A 17,078-nucleotide genomic window follows, 5' to 3' on the forward strand; every position below is an offset into this window, starting at 1 on the left:
CGGCAACACTTTTTGGCTTCATCCTTTTTACATCCCTATTTACCCACCCTACCCCCGTGAGCTCCTCGGAGTGTGTGTGTGTGTGTGGGGGGGGGGGGGCAGGAGTACAGAGCTAGGGCGTCGGACCTAGCCTGTGACAGCTCCTCTGACGGGGGCCGCCTCGGCGCCCGCCGCTCCACACACTGCGTCCCCGCTCAGCTCCTCGCCCCCCTCGGCCTCAGCCTGGTGCAGGCTCCGGTGGGCGGAGGCAGGCGGGGAAGTGTCAGAGGCTGCTGACTGAGGAGGGAGGCAGGGAGGGACCACTCTGCGCCTGCAAGTTATCCTGCTCGAGCAGCGGTCCAGGGAGGAAGAGGAGGGGAAGCGAAGCCGCCTGCAGAGGAGGAGCGGGGAGGACACGTCGCAGCCTCCGGCCCCAGCCCCTGACCAGACCGGGAAGCCACCAGTAGCCCTGCGGACCCCCTGCAGCCTTAGAGACTCCTATCCGCCGGGGGCTACTACCCAAGGATAACAGAGCAAACTCGTGCGAGGAGGGGAGGAACGCGCTCTCTGGCTGCAAACACTTCAAAAAGTTGTTTTCCAGGCACACAAGACGACGTCCTCCGAAAGTGGAAGCTGATTTCTCCCCCCTCCTGTCCCCCCCAGGGCTCAGTACGCGGGGCCGGGTCTGCAGCATGAAGTCACGACTCTGAAGAGGAACCTGTAGTTTTGGGCTGCTGGGGGGTTCGGTTTTACCCAGAACCAGACGATCGCTGATGGCACTGCCAAGGAGGAAGATAAGGGCCCCCTCCATGGGGCCGCTCTGTGCCTTATAAGACAGGGAGAAGTGCCCACTCACTCACTCACCGCCCACCACCCTCTCTCACCAGAACCCCCAGCTCACTATCTACTCATACTCACCCTGCCTGCGCTTTATGCCCAACATACCTACTCACTGGACCCAGGTGACCTCTCCACACTCACCCATCCCTTAACTCATTCAGCACACAGAAGACACTCAGTCCTCAACTCAAAGACTTGGTCATTGCCCCCACCCACTTGCCACTCCTTTAACTCGTTCCCTCTCCCCCACTCAACTAACTTACTCAAGAGAAAGTGCGCAGACACCCACGGCCCTCATTGGTCACTCCGCACGCGCCGCTTGAAGTGAGCAGCCACAGCGGTGACACATTGGCGCAGATCACAGGGGTTCGATACAGATGGTGGACCCGGGAGCCATGCAAAGCCTTCCTGCCCGCGGATAGTGCCTCGAAGCCACTCCATGAAAAAAAATGAAAAGGCGCAGACAAACGGACACGACGCTCACAGAGAGGAGACACCAGTGACCCACTGACGCATCACGGAATAAGGGGCATTTTATGGACCCACGCAGGATCGGCGGCGTGTGTGATATTTGCCCGGTCTGAGGCGCCGCAGCCCCGGGCGCGTGCGAGCCTCTGCGGGGCGGGCAGCGCCGCCGCCCCTCCCGCCGCCCCCGGCTGGGATGCGCCCGCCCCGGGGCGCGGAGGGCTAGCATGGCTTCGGCCGTCTTCCAGGGCACCTCCCTGGTCAACATGTTCGTGCGGGACTGCTGGGTGAACGGCATCCGGCGGCTCATCATCAACCGGCGCGGCGACGAGGAGGAGTTCTTCGAGATCCGCACCGAGTGGTCGGACCGCAACGTGCTCTACCTGCACCGCAGCTACCAGGACCTGGGCCGCCTCTTCCGGCGCCTGCTCGACTCCTTCCCCGAGGACGGCGGCCAGCTCTCGCAGTCCCTGCTGCTGCAAGGTGCGTGCCCCCTCGGCGCCCCCTGACCCCGGCAGGCGGGTCACCGGCGCGCAGAGGGTGTTTATATTTCTCACTGTGCCTACCTGTCTCTGCAAATGCCGCAGTTGGGTCAGTTTCTTTGCAACAGTGCTTTAAATAGAATTATTAAAGTGCAGGTACATGGAATTATTGAAGTGCAGGTACATGGAATGATTGAAGTGCAGGTACATGGTATAATTGAAGTGCAGGCACATGGTATAATTGAAGTGCAGATACATGGAATTATTGAAGTGCAGGTACATGGTATTATTGAAGTGCAGGTACATGGTATTATTGAAGTGCAGGTACATGGAATTATTGAAGTGCAGGTACATGGTATTATTGAAGTGCAGGTACATGGAATTATTGAAGTGCAGGTACATGCTATTATTGAAGTGCAGGTACATGCAATTATTGAAGTGCAGGTACATGCAATTATAGAAGTGCAGGTACTCACTTACCTGTTAAGTACCTGTTTGCTCTTAAGGCGTGTTGGTACTCGCCCATTAAATGTATTGCAGCAGTGCGGAGAAGTGCAGGTACTCTCCCTTTCGAATGAAAGTGCATAGTCAGCACAGGACAGTAGTCAAGTCAAGTCCAGTCAATACAAAGTTTATTGTGTAGATTACCCCGGACAGTATTTGCCCATTTAAAGAGCTCTGCTTAGTAACTGTTCATTCTTTCTTCCAGCTATAGTAACCATACATCCCCCTTTAGAAAGTTATATAGAAGGCCATTTTGGGTGGAGAATGCCTCCATGGTTTAAGCCACAGTTACAGTTTGTGGAAGGGCTACATTTGAAGGCTAGCTTTCTCTTATTGACCATACTCCGTAATTCTGGCCAACTCACTTTGTATTCCTCCCCAAAATGACAAAGAGACACCACCTATATCAGAAAGGGCAATACTTCTTCATTTATTGTAAAGTGGCAGAAATTGTTAAATAAGCCGAGTAAGTACCGCCACAAATATTGAGTTGTGTACAGAAAGAGATAAGCAACAATCTACAAGGTGATGGATTGGATGCTTGGATAATCTCAGCTTCTGGCAGTTGCTTGGGGCCCTATTCCAGTCCATGTTCCCTTTTTCACCCACCGCGCCATTCCAGAGAAATGCTTGTCCTATGCAAATCGGCGCTGACCCTGCTCCACATGGGAACTGCCTGGTCGGTCAGGCTGGACTGCCCCTGTTGGAGCAGAACCTAGAATGACTTGCACATGGCAGACTTCGGAATGAATGAATAATAATTATCTGTAATGCAACCTGAGAAATCCTCAGTGGCATTTCTCCCTTTGTTGAAGTAGGAACCCTTAGAAGGACAAGTTTAATCAAAGATAGGACCCCTGTGCACTGTGCCACAGGATCCAAGCTGCACATCACTGACGAGACCTACGTTGGTCGAAACCAATCTGGGGTTGCCTGTGTTTTTGTCTGGAGGGGACCTGGCCTGGCAATTCAGGCTGGGCTGCTCCTGTTGGAGAACAAATACTGATGTGTTTATAGCAGATCTCTGTCTAGACTGGCATAACGGGTGAAAAGTGATGGGCCTCCATACCTATCTGAGTGGTCCCCAGTGGTTGAGATTGCTGTTTGTAGTAAGCGAGGGACACACACCTGAGCAGGCACACTAATATGTGTGTGGAGATAAAGTCACATTCCACTAGTCTGACTCTGGGCAGCAGAAGTCAATTTAATGAGCCAGCATTTCCGTTTTGATTCAATCACATTTTCACCACAATAATACTGCTTCCAAAGACCACGTCACATGGCTTTAACACCTTGGCTGCTAGGCGTTTTCCCGCTGGGTGCGGAGGATTCTTGATCCCCATTGTTCATGACAAGGTCAACTCGTCATAAGCACAGGGCAGGTAAAACCCATGACAAGTTGACCTTGTCATGAGCACTGAAGGGGTTAAGGTCCAAGATTTTTAAATGAGTGATCCCTCTACTCTGATTTTGAGAAGTCTTTGGACTCCAGATGCACCTCCAGATGCGTGGGTTCAAGTATCTCAGTATGATGCCTTGCACTTACTTTTGTTGGGTGTTGGGGAGGTTGTTTTGTTGGAATGCCACTAGACTAGGGTTAATTTCAGAATTTCTTCAGAGTTAAGTACGCTCTTTAAATATCACTATTTCTGTTTGGCAGCAACATTTTTTAGGTTTTTTTTGAAGCTGAGAATCCTTAAAAACTAAGCTTGATGCCGGCCTCTCACTAAACTAAATACGTAGAACCAGTAACATTTAATTCTATTTTTGTGAGTGTTATTGCATGATGAGATGACACATTGTTTTAAGACCCTGCAAACAATGCAAGGCGAGATATGTTACTGGAGCCACAACTCCACCCAAAAATGAGCGGCGTAAACGATGTGGTGTGCGGTTAGAGATGGAAAACTTAAGATCCTAGACCCAAATCTTCAACTCGGTAATTCTTCCAGAGGCAGGGCCCAGACAGACGTTTGCAGCCCACGCAGCAGATTGAAATATTCTTAGTATCACTCAAACAAGGGAAAACTAGGTCCCCAGAACAAGCTCATGGAAGTGTTTTGTGTCCAACACACACCAGGTCTGTTTAACTGCATTGAGCTATGAGATCACAGTTGGAGAAGGTGTCAACAGTGCAGCTGCTTGGATGAAAAGTAGGAATGGCCATTATTGCTGCTGCCAACACTTCACAGCAGTGTATCAGTCATCGGCATGCAGCACAAATCAGAGCTGGCGAGTGAGGGAGGGTCACGTGTCTGCCAGATGTTCAGCCGGATGACTTTTGATTGGTTAGTCATGTTTTTTGCATCTTTCTGTGACATTCCCTCTCTTTCTATAGGACATACTGGGCATACTACAAACTATTTCCAGTTTCGGAAAAAACTGAAAACTCGCCTCTTCCCCAAACTTTAGCTTCTAGCATTTGCCATCAGTAGTTGCTATCTGGTATTAGCGCCGTGATATCCCGTGGGATGAGTGTTGCGCTCTACAAAAACCGCAAATAAATAAATAAATAAATTCACTGCAGCTGTCTGTTGTTGGTGCCTTCATACAAGGGTGCAGTGACACAATGTGCGGTGTTTGGTGACAAATGTGACTTCACGACCCAGGCATTTAGTGTGTGTAATGCCGGTCTTTAAAGGCCAGACCTATGCCAGACTTTTAGACTATCCAGATAAGATAGATTTGGATACAATACATCTAAAAGGGCGGCATTTACTTAGTGATTATCCTGGCATGGATAGGGTCTTTTTGGCCCAATACTGGACTCTTGCATTGTAAGAAAGTGGCGAAAATGTTGGCCATGGCATTTATCTAAACCTAATAAAACTGGTTTTATAACAGGGACGGGTTGCTCACTAGACAAAATCACACTCTGCAGGACTCTTCATGATCTTAGGTTCAATTCCTGGTGCTTCCACTCAGCCTTTTAACCTCCCTCAGTTAATAACAGGAGTACCATTCAGTTGGGGAACAGTAAACATCTGTTATTCAGGGAAGAGAATGGAAAGCTAGTCTTTACAAGACTTTGAAGCAGGCCCTTCTGGAAAATAATTAGGGGTATGTACAATACCAACGTTTTTTTGGCCACAGAACAGATTGTAAAGACATTTTATGAACTAAGTATGCTTTTTGGGGAATAACTCTGTAAACAGGTGACCTTTATACAAGAACTGTAAAGCAAAGTTGGACGAAGCTGCACAGTCTTTGCAAAGTTCAGTGTTGGCTAGCTTAGTGGGCAAAGCTTACACTGCACAGACCTACAAAAGTATACTTAGGGCCTGTCTCAAATAGATTAGAATTATGTTTTATAAGGAGAGGCATACAGAAAAGATGTATGTTCCCGTTTCCGAGAGATGTCAGACTGCCACATTCAGGGTGCTTTGAAGCATCCTGTGGAGCTTAAATACAGCTCGTCCACACACCTTCATCACGTACAATTAGAAGCATTCAATAGTAGGGCGAAGCCTGAGCAAACACAAGGAGAGGACCAGTAGGCGGAGATGTGGTTGGCCAATAAAAACATCCTATACAGGTGTATTGTTCTGTTGCTCAATTGACAAACACACTTCCACTGTAGTACACACATTTGTGCCCTTGTACAGTGGACCAGGAGCTTGTCCTAAAACGCACTGGCCATGACATTTCTTCACCTTCTTGCCTTGCACCCCTAGTGAAGATAACCTCAAGTTTTATTGTTCTCTAATACCAACCAGCTTTCTTGATCTTGAAGGTAGGCTGCCCAGGCATCAAACTTACTTTGAATCCAGGACCAGAGTCACAAATCCTGGAGTTTCTGCTGTACATCACTGCTATAGGTTTAAAACCACAGGGCAAGAGAACAAAATACTGAAGAAACTGATCTGTGATTTGAAAAGGGGGTACATTTTCTTAGGTTCTGCAGGCTACAGATATGACTCCAGATAAAAAGACCTAGCGGGCGTTCTATTAACTTTTGGCGCAATGCAGTGAAGCAGTTTAAGGGTATGTGCCATATGTTGAGCATAGATTTTGTACTGTAAGAGTATCCTTCCAGGATAATACGTATGCTGTAATACTTTTCCCGCTTTGTACTGGGCTGCGCATTGCAGTACACCTGCAAAGTAGAAAAATATGGAGAGTTTTAAAACTTGTCCCAAAGCTATGCCTGTTTTGAGGAGGCGTGAGCTCATACGCTTTTGAACAAATCACTGTCTACCAATGTTAGTAGATATGTATCTGCATCAAAACCAATGGGAACACCCGCATAACTCCCATGAAATGCTCCCTGCCCATAAAGTAGCGCATAGCAACATTTTGTGTTATTTTAGGCAATTTTCCATAGCAGATTAGGATTTGCTTTATAAGGTAAATCCCAACACATTTTGCCTTGGGTTTGCATAATTTTTGTGGCGTGAACCCAGCGCAAAATGGTAAAAATCTTGGCCCTATTTTCGTGTTCACTAAACATTCCCAGAATCCTCTGCGCCCTTCTTTATCCTATCAAGCCACCCATGAACCCAAAAACTCCAACACGAAACAAAGGTGAAAGTTAGGCCAGCACAGAGAGCTCCTGGTCATTTGCTGGCATTTAGAGACATGTTTAGGAAGGTGCAAAGTTTTTCTCAGGCACACTTCCCGAAATTCTTGCGAATACTACGGTCACTACCTGTACTTTGCAAAGTTTTCTGCATGTGGGTTTTTATGCTTCAATCAGAACTTTGCGGTACAAAAGGTGGTGGTGATGGACGGAGCATCTGAACAAATCAAACACTTACACCCAGTCAACAGATCTGGGTTTAATCCATCACCGTTCTTTAACCCACTCTGCCACCCCAGTTTAGACATGGCCATATGCAAATCAGTCTGACCCTGTGCCTCATGGGAACAGTCCAGCCTGAACTGCCAAGCCATGCCTTCCCTGGACCGGACTCAAGCTTTTTAGGACCGGTTTCTGGCATTACAGCCGTCTTCAGCCAGGCTTGCTTGAATACAGTGGCAAAGTGAGCAAGGGACTCACGTCTGAGCATACCCTGCCAACTTATGGCGAACAAAGCGGTACAAAAGGGGGTGGTAATGGACGGAGCATCTGAACCAATCAAACACTCACACCCAGTCAACAGATCTGGGTTTAATCCATCACCGTTTATTAGCCCAATCTGCCACCCCATTTTAGACATGGCCATATGCAAATCAGTCTGACCCTGTGCCTCATGGGAACAGTCCAGCCCGAACTGCCAAGCCATGCCTTCCCTGGACCGGACTCAAGCTTCCTAGGACCGGTTTCTGACATTACAGCTGTCTTGAATCAGAACTTTAGCACCACTTTTTAAGATGTTTTTGAGAAAAACAGAATGCCAACATCACCAGATAAAAATTTGAGGGGAAAAAAAGCTGCACATCCATTTTCAGCACCATGGAGCACTTTGCATGGATATATTGAATGTCTGTGACTGTTTGTGGGGAAAAGCTATGGCTTGCTGTAGGTGTGGAAAAAGGCAGCTAACAACGGGCCATTAATTAAGATCTATGCAAGATTTTGCTTGAATAATAACTTCACACACCTCGAGTGCCCAGGAAAATATTTCGCTTACAATTAAATCAATGATCAAAGGCAACGTTTCTTTTAAAAAGTAGGCAGGGTGTGGACGCTTTTCATTGTAGAGGATCACAGAGCGAATAAACCACGCGCTTTTCGCACATACACTACTTAATGCGAAACAGTCATATAATTGAATCAACCCTTTGCATGATGGGATAAAGTGTAACTGTGCACAAACCACCACTACTGTCTCTGGCTAGTACTCATCTGCATATAGTGTTGCAACTACTTCACTGCATCTATGCATCTTGTGCATCTAGCAATGCCTAGACCAAACTGTGCGCGCTTTGAAAATGTTATGTTGGGGAGGTAAGATTCCCTTAATGTCAAGACAAAGAGGGTGGAGGGGTCTAATTTAAGCTATCTGTGAAAGAAACTGTTTTGTATCTATGTTCACCACCAAGAGGCTGGTAACTCTACTGCTTACTCACTCATTTACTCACTCGTCTGCTGGATTTAACGTGGCCAGCTAGTTAATGATCTCACAGTAGGTCTCAAAACCCAAGCTGACATCACCAACCAAAATGAACATTCTGGAATGCCTATTTTGTGGGGTGATTGTTAGAGATGAAGGACTGAATGAAGAGAGCCGCGTGCTTTTTCCCTACACTGGATAGCGTCGGGGAGAGGTGTGGCGCCATGGTCAGGGGGACTGACACTGGACGCTGAGAATCACGGTTCGATCCCAGGCCCTGGCGGCAGGGGTCTGCCCAGCACCGTGCGACTCTGGGCAATAGCTCGCTTAATCTTCCCAACGGCCCCAAGCGCCTTGAGACCCCTTCGGGGGTGATTCGTGCGCTATACAAGTACTGGATTTTACATTTTTTACATTTGAATGACTGAATGCCTAACCTCCTGACTGGCTGATTGATTGATGCATGATTGACTCACTCACCTGATAGAACGAATGCCTGACTGGCTGATTTACACAACATTCACTCGCCCAAATGAAGACTGTCAGTGCCATGGGAATGTTGGGTAGGTGATTTGAGGTCATTGGAGCCTCTTGCCGCCACAACAAGCGCTTGGAGGGCAGCCCTCATTAAACAGTCCTTCTCACAGCATGGGACCTGATTACCATGACAAAGACTTGCTGAGATATTCTCAACACCGCTCAGTGTTGGGGTCACGTGCATTCCCTTTCACTCACAGCTGGCACAGGCAACCACTGGCCCGCCACCAGCAAGAGTAGAATTAACAAGCCCAAGGCCGTAATTGCAACTAACGTACTGTGCGCGACATACTTAGAGAGGAAATAAAGAGAGGTGTTTCATTCCTCACCGGAGGGCATTGTGGTCCAGGAAGTGCAATATTGATTGTCCTACAAACAGCATTAGAATACGAATGAATCTGGTTCAACCTTCACTGTGTTGATTAGAAGTTTGTAAGGAAGATTTGATTGGCTGACCTCAACTTGAGATGGATGTGGGGATTGGCTGTGAAAGAGACATAGTAAAAACATGTGAAGTGTTTACCAGCGCAGATAGTGTTTCAGAAAAAGCCAGTTACTCTTGCAGAAGAGGTTGTTTAGATTTGAGAGGGCCAGTGGCAAAAACTCTAACCTTCAGCCAGATCCATTCTTCCTTCCATAGAGGTCATCCCTGGATAAAGTGAGAGTGGCCAACCCCCAGACCTGAGGACCGCGAGAATTCATCTCAGGGTCACCACAATCTAAAATGTCTGGGATGCGCTGATTAGAGTACATGTAATGCCTCTTAGCGCTACAGAGCCTAACCCTTTCAGTGGAATAATTTGAGTGGGCAGCTGGGGAAGAAAGTGGGATTCATATTTTCTAGATTCACAATAGAGCATGTCCATTGCTGTGTCACATGCCGCATTGCATGCTGGTATTAACATGGTGCAGAACCCTGCCTAATGCAAACCAGTGCTTAACAAAGAATGACAACTTTTACTCTGGCATTCACATTCCATAAATAATACTTTGGGAAATGTACCAACTCCATTTGACAATCAATCTTCCCAAAATACAGCCCTATAAAAGCAAATGGCATTTCAGAGTGAAAAAAAGGATATACGAACAAAACTACCTTTTTGTTCCTGTTGAAGTATAGACCTTCCTACTTTCTGTATCTTTTTTCTAGCATGTTGATGTTTGGTCAGGATGAGTTACAAACCCCTTTCTTCCTGTTTTTCACTTGTTAGTGCTTTTGCAGACTCATGCTTTTAGTAGCTTGTAGAAAGATCTTGTGCTCCGATCAAAACAGCATTTTACCCTTGGAGCGCTCCGTCACCTAATAAGAAGGACATTTTCAGGTCCTAAACTTGTAGTTTAGGGCTGCCTAGTTGTAGCGCCTTAACTTGCCTTATTGATGTGCCAACTCTAATCATTCTGGCTCCGTTCCTCCTTCCTGTATTGCTTTCTTCTCTTTCCCTTTTTCATTTTCCCTGCTCTTCCATTACTATGTCTGCCCTAGCTCTTCCGGCAGCTTCCCCTTCTCCCTATCTTTCCTTTGCCTGGCTGTCAACTCACACTAGTCACATTCCTACCTGAGCTGCCAGCCCGGTACCAGTCAGAGCAATAAGTAAGTGGCCATTTAGTGGCTCTGGCACAGGCATCTCGCATTATTCAGCAACATGACACAGGTCTCATCTGACCTTTGTTTATGGTTTAACCTCATTTTACGCATAGTTTTCTTAAAACAAGACCACTTCCTTACTAAAAGTTTATCCAATCAGGCCAATGCATCTAAGTGAAAAGTTCGAGTTGGGCTTGAATTTCTTGAACTGGATTTATGGAAAAGCAGCAGGTTGAGTGCTGGTGCCCCAATGACCATGGTGCTTGCCTTAAAGTGTCTGTGGGGCTAAACTAAGTTCCCGTCGAAAACATCATTACACAAAAGCCAAAAGTATTTCCCTTGTCGATGTTTGTCTTTTTGCATTATTTTATTAAGTTGTCACAAAGCGTACGTTAAAGCCTGAGAGATTGGTTTGGATGTTGTCTTAAACTTTTGTCTTTACATCTTTTCCCTCTTACTTTTTGGAAATAACACGACATTGCATTTCTCTGTAGTTTTCACAAAGCCAAGCATGCATGCACCAGCTGACCTGCACGAGGCATAAGACATGTTTATTCCTGATGTTCCTTTCGGGGCAGCACCCCCCCTTGTCGTCCTCTGGCCCCAGATGTGAATCAGCTCACCTGATATCACCTTCGCCATGATGCTAAATTGATGGCACACAAGAGAAATTATTTTACTAATGGAAAAGGAACAGACATCCAATGAAACTTAAAGGGAATCAGTGTTTGTTTTGCTTACATCTACTACTTGCAAGATCGAACAAGTACAAAAATCTGTTGGGGTTACAGCAGGGCCCTCTATGTTGGCATGCTTGACTTTTTGACCAATCGGCGTAGAAGTGATTCAAAACTCTGCTGCCACTGCTGATTCTTAATATTTTGCCCATGTGCCACATCTTGCACTATCAACGCGATCTGCACTGACTCCCTTTAAGAAAATGGTCTCTCTTCAAAATCCTGTTCTTCGCCACAAGGCAATTCATCAGCCATACCTACCAAAATTAAAGGCCAAAACCCAAGGCCCTTTCCTCTGCTAATCACCATCTTCTTAAAATTCTTCGTATCCACACCGGCAAATATGGTGTTCAATCTCTCTTTATCTGGTGGCCAAAAACTAGAATCTGCTCCACATCGCTCGCGTCTACAGTCCAGCTGTGTACTGTTTTAAAAAACAACTAAAAACAGGGTTATTCCTACAGACCTAGTTTATAGTTTCTCCTAGTTCGTGTTTTTTTTTTAGCATCCTAACTATGGATAGGTGCTCGTGCTTTATAAAAATTAAATTAAATAAACGAAGAACAAAATTGTAGTTCCTGAAAGTAGCGGTGATTAAACAAAAAAAAATTGAAAATGTTTCAAAAAATAGTTTGAGAGAATAAACCCAGCAAAACTAACACCGAATTTTATGAGAAAACTCACCGGAACAAACTTTGATAAATTATAATCTTAACAATGTTATTGTTAATCCGGGCCGCAGCCATCAAGTGTACGGTTTACAAGTAGTGGGTGCCAAGATGTCTCTAGGTGAGGCAAGTGATAAAGCAATACATGGATTCTTATTCCTTCTGGTGGCAGGCAGGTTGGTCCCTGGGGATGATGGAGTAAAGGTATGCAGCACAGCAAGGGTTAAATTGACCAGAGAGCGCTCACCATAGTTGCATGGATTTTCTATAGGGTGTTAGATAGCTGTCTGATTTGAAATAATAATCTGTACCTATCTGCAGATCTTAAATGGTTCACAGTAAACTGTGTGTCTGGAAGTTTGAGGTCTGGACAAACAGTCCAAATGAACGAATAATGGAAAAAAGCATATTTTTTTTTAAGTTGACACTTTAAGATCTGGATAGGCAGAAATATATTCCGCAATGAGAAATGTACATGTTCGGATTTCAGTGAATATATGTTATCCTGAAATACAGAATGACTAAAAATCATATTCTGTATTGCAACACAGCTTATAGTATACAGAACAAGGAAGAAATATAAGAAGATAAGCATAAAAAATAAGGGTTCAGAACAAGGCACGCTAAGGTTCCAGCCTTGGCCATTATTCTTGAAGATGCTCTACACACTCCTTTTATCATCAAAAAGAGTGAAAAGTGAGGCCCTTAAGTTTGCGCATCCTACGACCATTAACGGGAACATCCACAATATCGTTGGAGAGTCGCAGTTTTTGAAGCAAAAAATGGCTTTACTTTATCTTTCGCATGCATTAAATTGACACCATTTCAATGCAAGTCAGTAGGGAATATAAAGTTCCCGGTTTACTTTTCCAGATCTGCCTCCTTCCTGATTCCAAATGTTGGCATGTATCCATGAAGTATGTTTAACTTTGACCCACAAGGGTTGGAGCCCTGCCAGATGATCATGAGATCCACATGTGATGCATACAGTGAATCGTAATTGGTATCAGATATGCAGCCAGGGATCCTCCTGAAAATCTGGCATGGCTCCAATCCTCATGGACCAGTGTGAGACAGCCCTGGTGTAGGTGTAATTGAGTCAACATGCATTTGAGTAGTGTGGCTCACTGGTTAGAGGCTGCAGACCCAGAAGCAAAGGTCGGCCTGGGACCAGGGTTCAATTCCCGATGCGGCAGGGTGTTGGGTCAATGTCAGCGGGCTCGATAAATCTCGCCTTCGGTGCCACTCTAACCATGGGTCCCACTCAGCAACTCTGGGCAATAGCTTGCTTATTCTCCACAAACGGCCCTATCAACACCGGGGATGCCTGGCTTCACCTTGGGGGTGCCCAATAGGGACCATCTCACAGGGAAAGCCAGGACGGGTTCCCCAGCGTTATACAGCGCCAGGAAACCTACGGGTAGCAGTGCGCTTTACAAGCTCATACACATTTACATTTACATTTAAAGTTTATTTGTGACCCGGGTTCTCTGACAACCTGTGTCGCTGGCAGTTTCATCCATGACTGGCATTGGTTGTGGAAAGGGAACAATGCTGACAAAATGACACCCGTGTTGTGCTTTGGATGACTATCTCCTCTTTGATACACTCAGGGCCTGTTTCATAAAGCTATATTTATAACTCTTTCTTGCTCATGTTTCCTTTAAGCGTCTTTCACTCCAGAAAATACTTTGTGAATAATGTCTGGATATTATCTTTTAACTCACATCACAACCACTCCTGGAAAACACTTTGTGAATCGGGCCCACAGTGTTCTGTAAAGAAAGACATAGTGATAGCACTTGGGCAAATCTTCATACTGGCATACCTTATTTTCCATAAGATATCTCGGTGGGTAAACCACCTATCCAACGACATGCATGCATATCACACGTCCAAAATCCTGCAGGGTGGAAACCGCCCTTAATTTTTTCGAGGTGAATAAGTCATAATTAGCTTAATGCTCGTTGGACCAGTAACTATAGACACTGTGGGTTGGGGTGTGCCCAGTAAACACATTATTTGCTATTATGTTTAATCTTCCGTGTCTGCTTGTTTTTATTTTGCTGCAGCTGTGCATTCCAGTTGCGTGCGAGTTTGAAAGGTCCATCGTGACATGACCTTTCCAAGGCATTGGCCTCTTCATTCCAGCTCGGTGTCCTCACCTGGACAAAGTTTACCGACCTCGTGTCCTTCCTATCTTGAAAACATGCATGGAGTCCCTGTTCATGCTGTTTGCAAAGGTAGTGGACAAACAGTCATGGCCAGTGTTTAAACCGTGCCCGGTGTTACGCAACGCCTGCACCTCCCACGGGAGGCGCATGGTCCAAGCACATTGTCTCACAGTGTTGACGTGGATAACTTGGAGAGAGCAGCTGCATCTGAAAAACAGCAGTTCTCGAGGTCATATCACAGGCAGTGGTGTAGGAAGGGGGGTGCGGTGGATGCAGCCGCCCCGGGTGTCATAACTGAGGGGGGTGGCAAAAATATGTGTTTTTAATATAAAAAAAATGGGGGCGGGGGGGGCTCACAACCCTTTTATTGAAAAGAATGTTATTTAAAACGAGTTTAATAAATCGTCTGACAATTAATTAACCTCAACAAGTCAGCATAATCGGTATTGCAACTTTTTAGTTTTTAGTTCAGCCAACAAACGCAACGAAACGTGGCTGAACTCGACGCTGTGTAGTGGAGAGCATATGGATAAGGAAGGGGAGGGGGTGTTTCTTTCCGCCGAAGTCTGTCTCTGCAGTTTGTATTCAAGCGATACGTAAACAACTGGTCACTCATCATCACTCAACCCACAACCAATCCTATCCGCTGCAGTGCCGGTCAGTCACCCCACATCATTCTGTTGAGTTAGTTGTGCATTATTACTGAAGCTTATAAGTGCCGTGCTGAATTAGTTTGTGTTCAATTTTTTAGTTCTTTGATTCGTTGTGATCATCCTCTTCTCTATGATATTGAGTTTGGTAATTAAACGTTATGATGCATGCTATTTGTTTGTATTTGTACGTTAAGCCGGGGTGATCAGAAATTTTCCGCTCCGGGTACCACTTGACCTTGCTACACCATTGATCTCAGGCATTTAACAATAATAGCCAAAGGACCCTGAAGATAGATGACTGTTTAGGTGGACGCCGAGCACCACTTCCTGTGTGGAATAGGAAACAGGAAGGAGAGTGGCGGCAAAGGGCAGCATAGGGCAGGGCAGTACAGGGTCAGCATGGTGGGCCAAAAGCTCCATCAGGAACATGAGGTCTATGTCAGAGAAGATATGCTTAGTAAATCCATAGATTATCTCTCTACCTGGTGTTGTGGTTGTTATTTGGGGGTGCACAAGAACAGCACAGAGTGGTATTTGACTGTATGGGGCCGAAGAAAGTGCTTAGTCAATCTATCATAGGGTAGCTGATACTCTACAAAGGAGTGAGGGATTGCTTGAAAGAAACGACATTATTGAATCGTAGGGAGCATCTGGTCGAGTCCCAAGAAGGCAATGCATGGTAAAGGTCATTCTACCAGAAAACTGGTAGAGGCTTGTTCAATGATTGGCATTGCCATTTAGGTGCTCTATAAACTGTTGCATAAATTGGGCTGAGCCTAAACCTGACAAAAGTATAACAGTGGGCCATAGATGTATTGTAAAGAAGCATTCAGAATGCAGATGTCCTCCATATCATCTTGCAAATGTGTTTACATTGTAATCAGGAGACCTACAAATATTGTCATTCACTCACCCTTGCACGGAGCCTCCTTTGCCCTGACCTAGTTTGATTTTTTTTGTTTGTTTTGAAATTTGTTCTGTATTTGGATACCATGGGCATGGGCTGCATGTTAGTTTTTTTTGTTGGAAGGTGAAACAAATTAATACCCAGGGCTATGTTTCATGGTTGTATGATGTTACAACGCGATCTTTTAGATCGCGGTACATCACCACGCATCTTTTACAACGCAAGCTGTAGGGTGCTGGACTTAGGAATAGTAAGATTTACTATTCCAACTCCAGCCTACGTACAGTAGGGAAGGTGTTGGAATAGTAAATCTACTATTCCTGAGTCTACAGCGCCCTCCAGCGCGAGTCGTGGTAACAACTTGCGTTGTAAAAGACGCGTGGTAATGGCAGCGCGGTGTTTGGACCGCGTTATTATGGATGTTCCCCATGTTTCATATATAGAAAGCATTTTATAATATATGGGGGTCTGCAATCCCGGTATAAATTCCCCTCTCTAATTTTTTTGTATTACAGGATGCTTCTGATGCATCTAGTCACCAGTAAATATACAATGACATCATAGTCGATCAACTGTAATAAGTTATTACAGTTGTGTTTTGACATCACAGTGCATGCTTTCAGAGCCAGCAGCCAACTGCTAGAGTGAAAGGCTGGTCACGCAGCTATATTTGTGACAAGGAAAATGTGAGCTGACTAATCCTTCTCCTGGAGTTTTTTTCTAAAAGAAAACATGATCTTTAGAAAGATATTTATGGCAACATGTTTATTTTTTCCAAGCTATAAGTCATTCCTGGAAAGATAGAGTCTCTGCATGTTTGTACACAATCTGAGGCACAGCATTTTTTATCTGATCTACATTAAAATGATTCTGATAAGGGTTTTTAAAAAAAGGACTACTTTTTTGCTGCTTTTATACTTCTTGTCGACAATGAACATAAAAGAGAAAGACACTATGGATTTAAGCAAATTTTGGGAAGGATAATGGCGTGACCATGTATTTTAATGAATAAAATACCCTCTGCAGGTCATTAAACGGATATTTCAAGTCACCTCAGAGTTCTGAGACCTTAAATGGAAAGTCAATGTTCGACCTCATTTTTATGGCCATGGAAATTCTATGTGACTTGCAATATCCTTATAATGTACGGCAGTGGGTAGTTTATCCTTATATAATAGTTTAAGGCCAGAGAGACTGTCCTGGTGAAGTTGAGCACTGGATATCCCTGCACTCTTTTAAATGTAGTTCCATGAAACGTGATTTTTTTCTCACCTCTTCATTGTTGCTTGGTTCAGAATTGGTAGTCCTATCTGTACTATATGACCAGCACCCCATCTTTTGCTTCTTCTGCCACCTCACTTACCTTTGTTTCTTCAGACTAATGTTAACCTCAGTGCTCATGCCTCTGCCTGTATATATCTAGCTCCTTTCAATTTTCACCTATGATTTTTTTTTCTTTTTTTTCTTCTTATTACTCTGAGACCTTTGTCAAATGTCTAATCCTTTGCTATCACGGGATTGAGTGGCTGAAATATCACACCGTAAGGGTTA

General features: G+C 45.2%; 1 protein-coding gene across 1 annotated transcript in view; it reads left to right on the forward strand.

The window, feature by feature from the left end:
* The first annotated feature begins 264 nt into the window (after window positions 1–264).
* The window catches only part of PXDC1 (PX domain containing 1), a 98,837-nt gene continuing 82,023 nt past the window's right edge, over window positions 265–17,078 (forward strand). Inside the window, exon 1 of the mRNA XM_086965047.1 lies at window positions 265–1,767. Within this exon, the coding sequence (XP_086821173.1) occupies window positions 1,512–1,767 (256 nt within the window). The 5' untranslated portion in view covers window positions 265–1,511. The remainder of the gene's footprint in view (window positions 1,768–17,078) is intronic.

Source organism: Lissotriton vulgaris, chromosome 4_1 (genome assembly GCF_964263255.1).
Source record: "Lissotriton vulgaris chromosome 4_1, aLisVul1.2, whole genome shotgun sequence".
NCBI lineage: Eukaryota > Metazoa > Chordata > Amphibia > Caudata > Salamandridae > Lissotriton > Lissotriton vulgaris.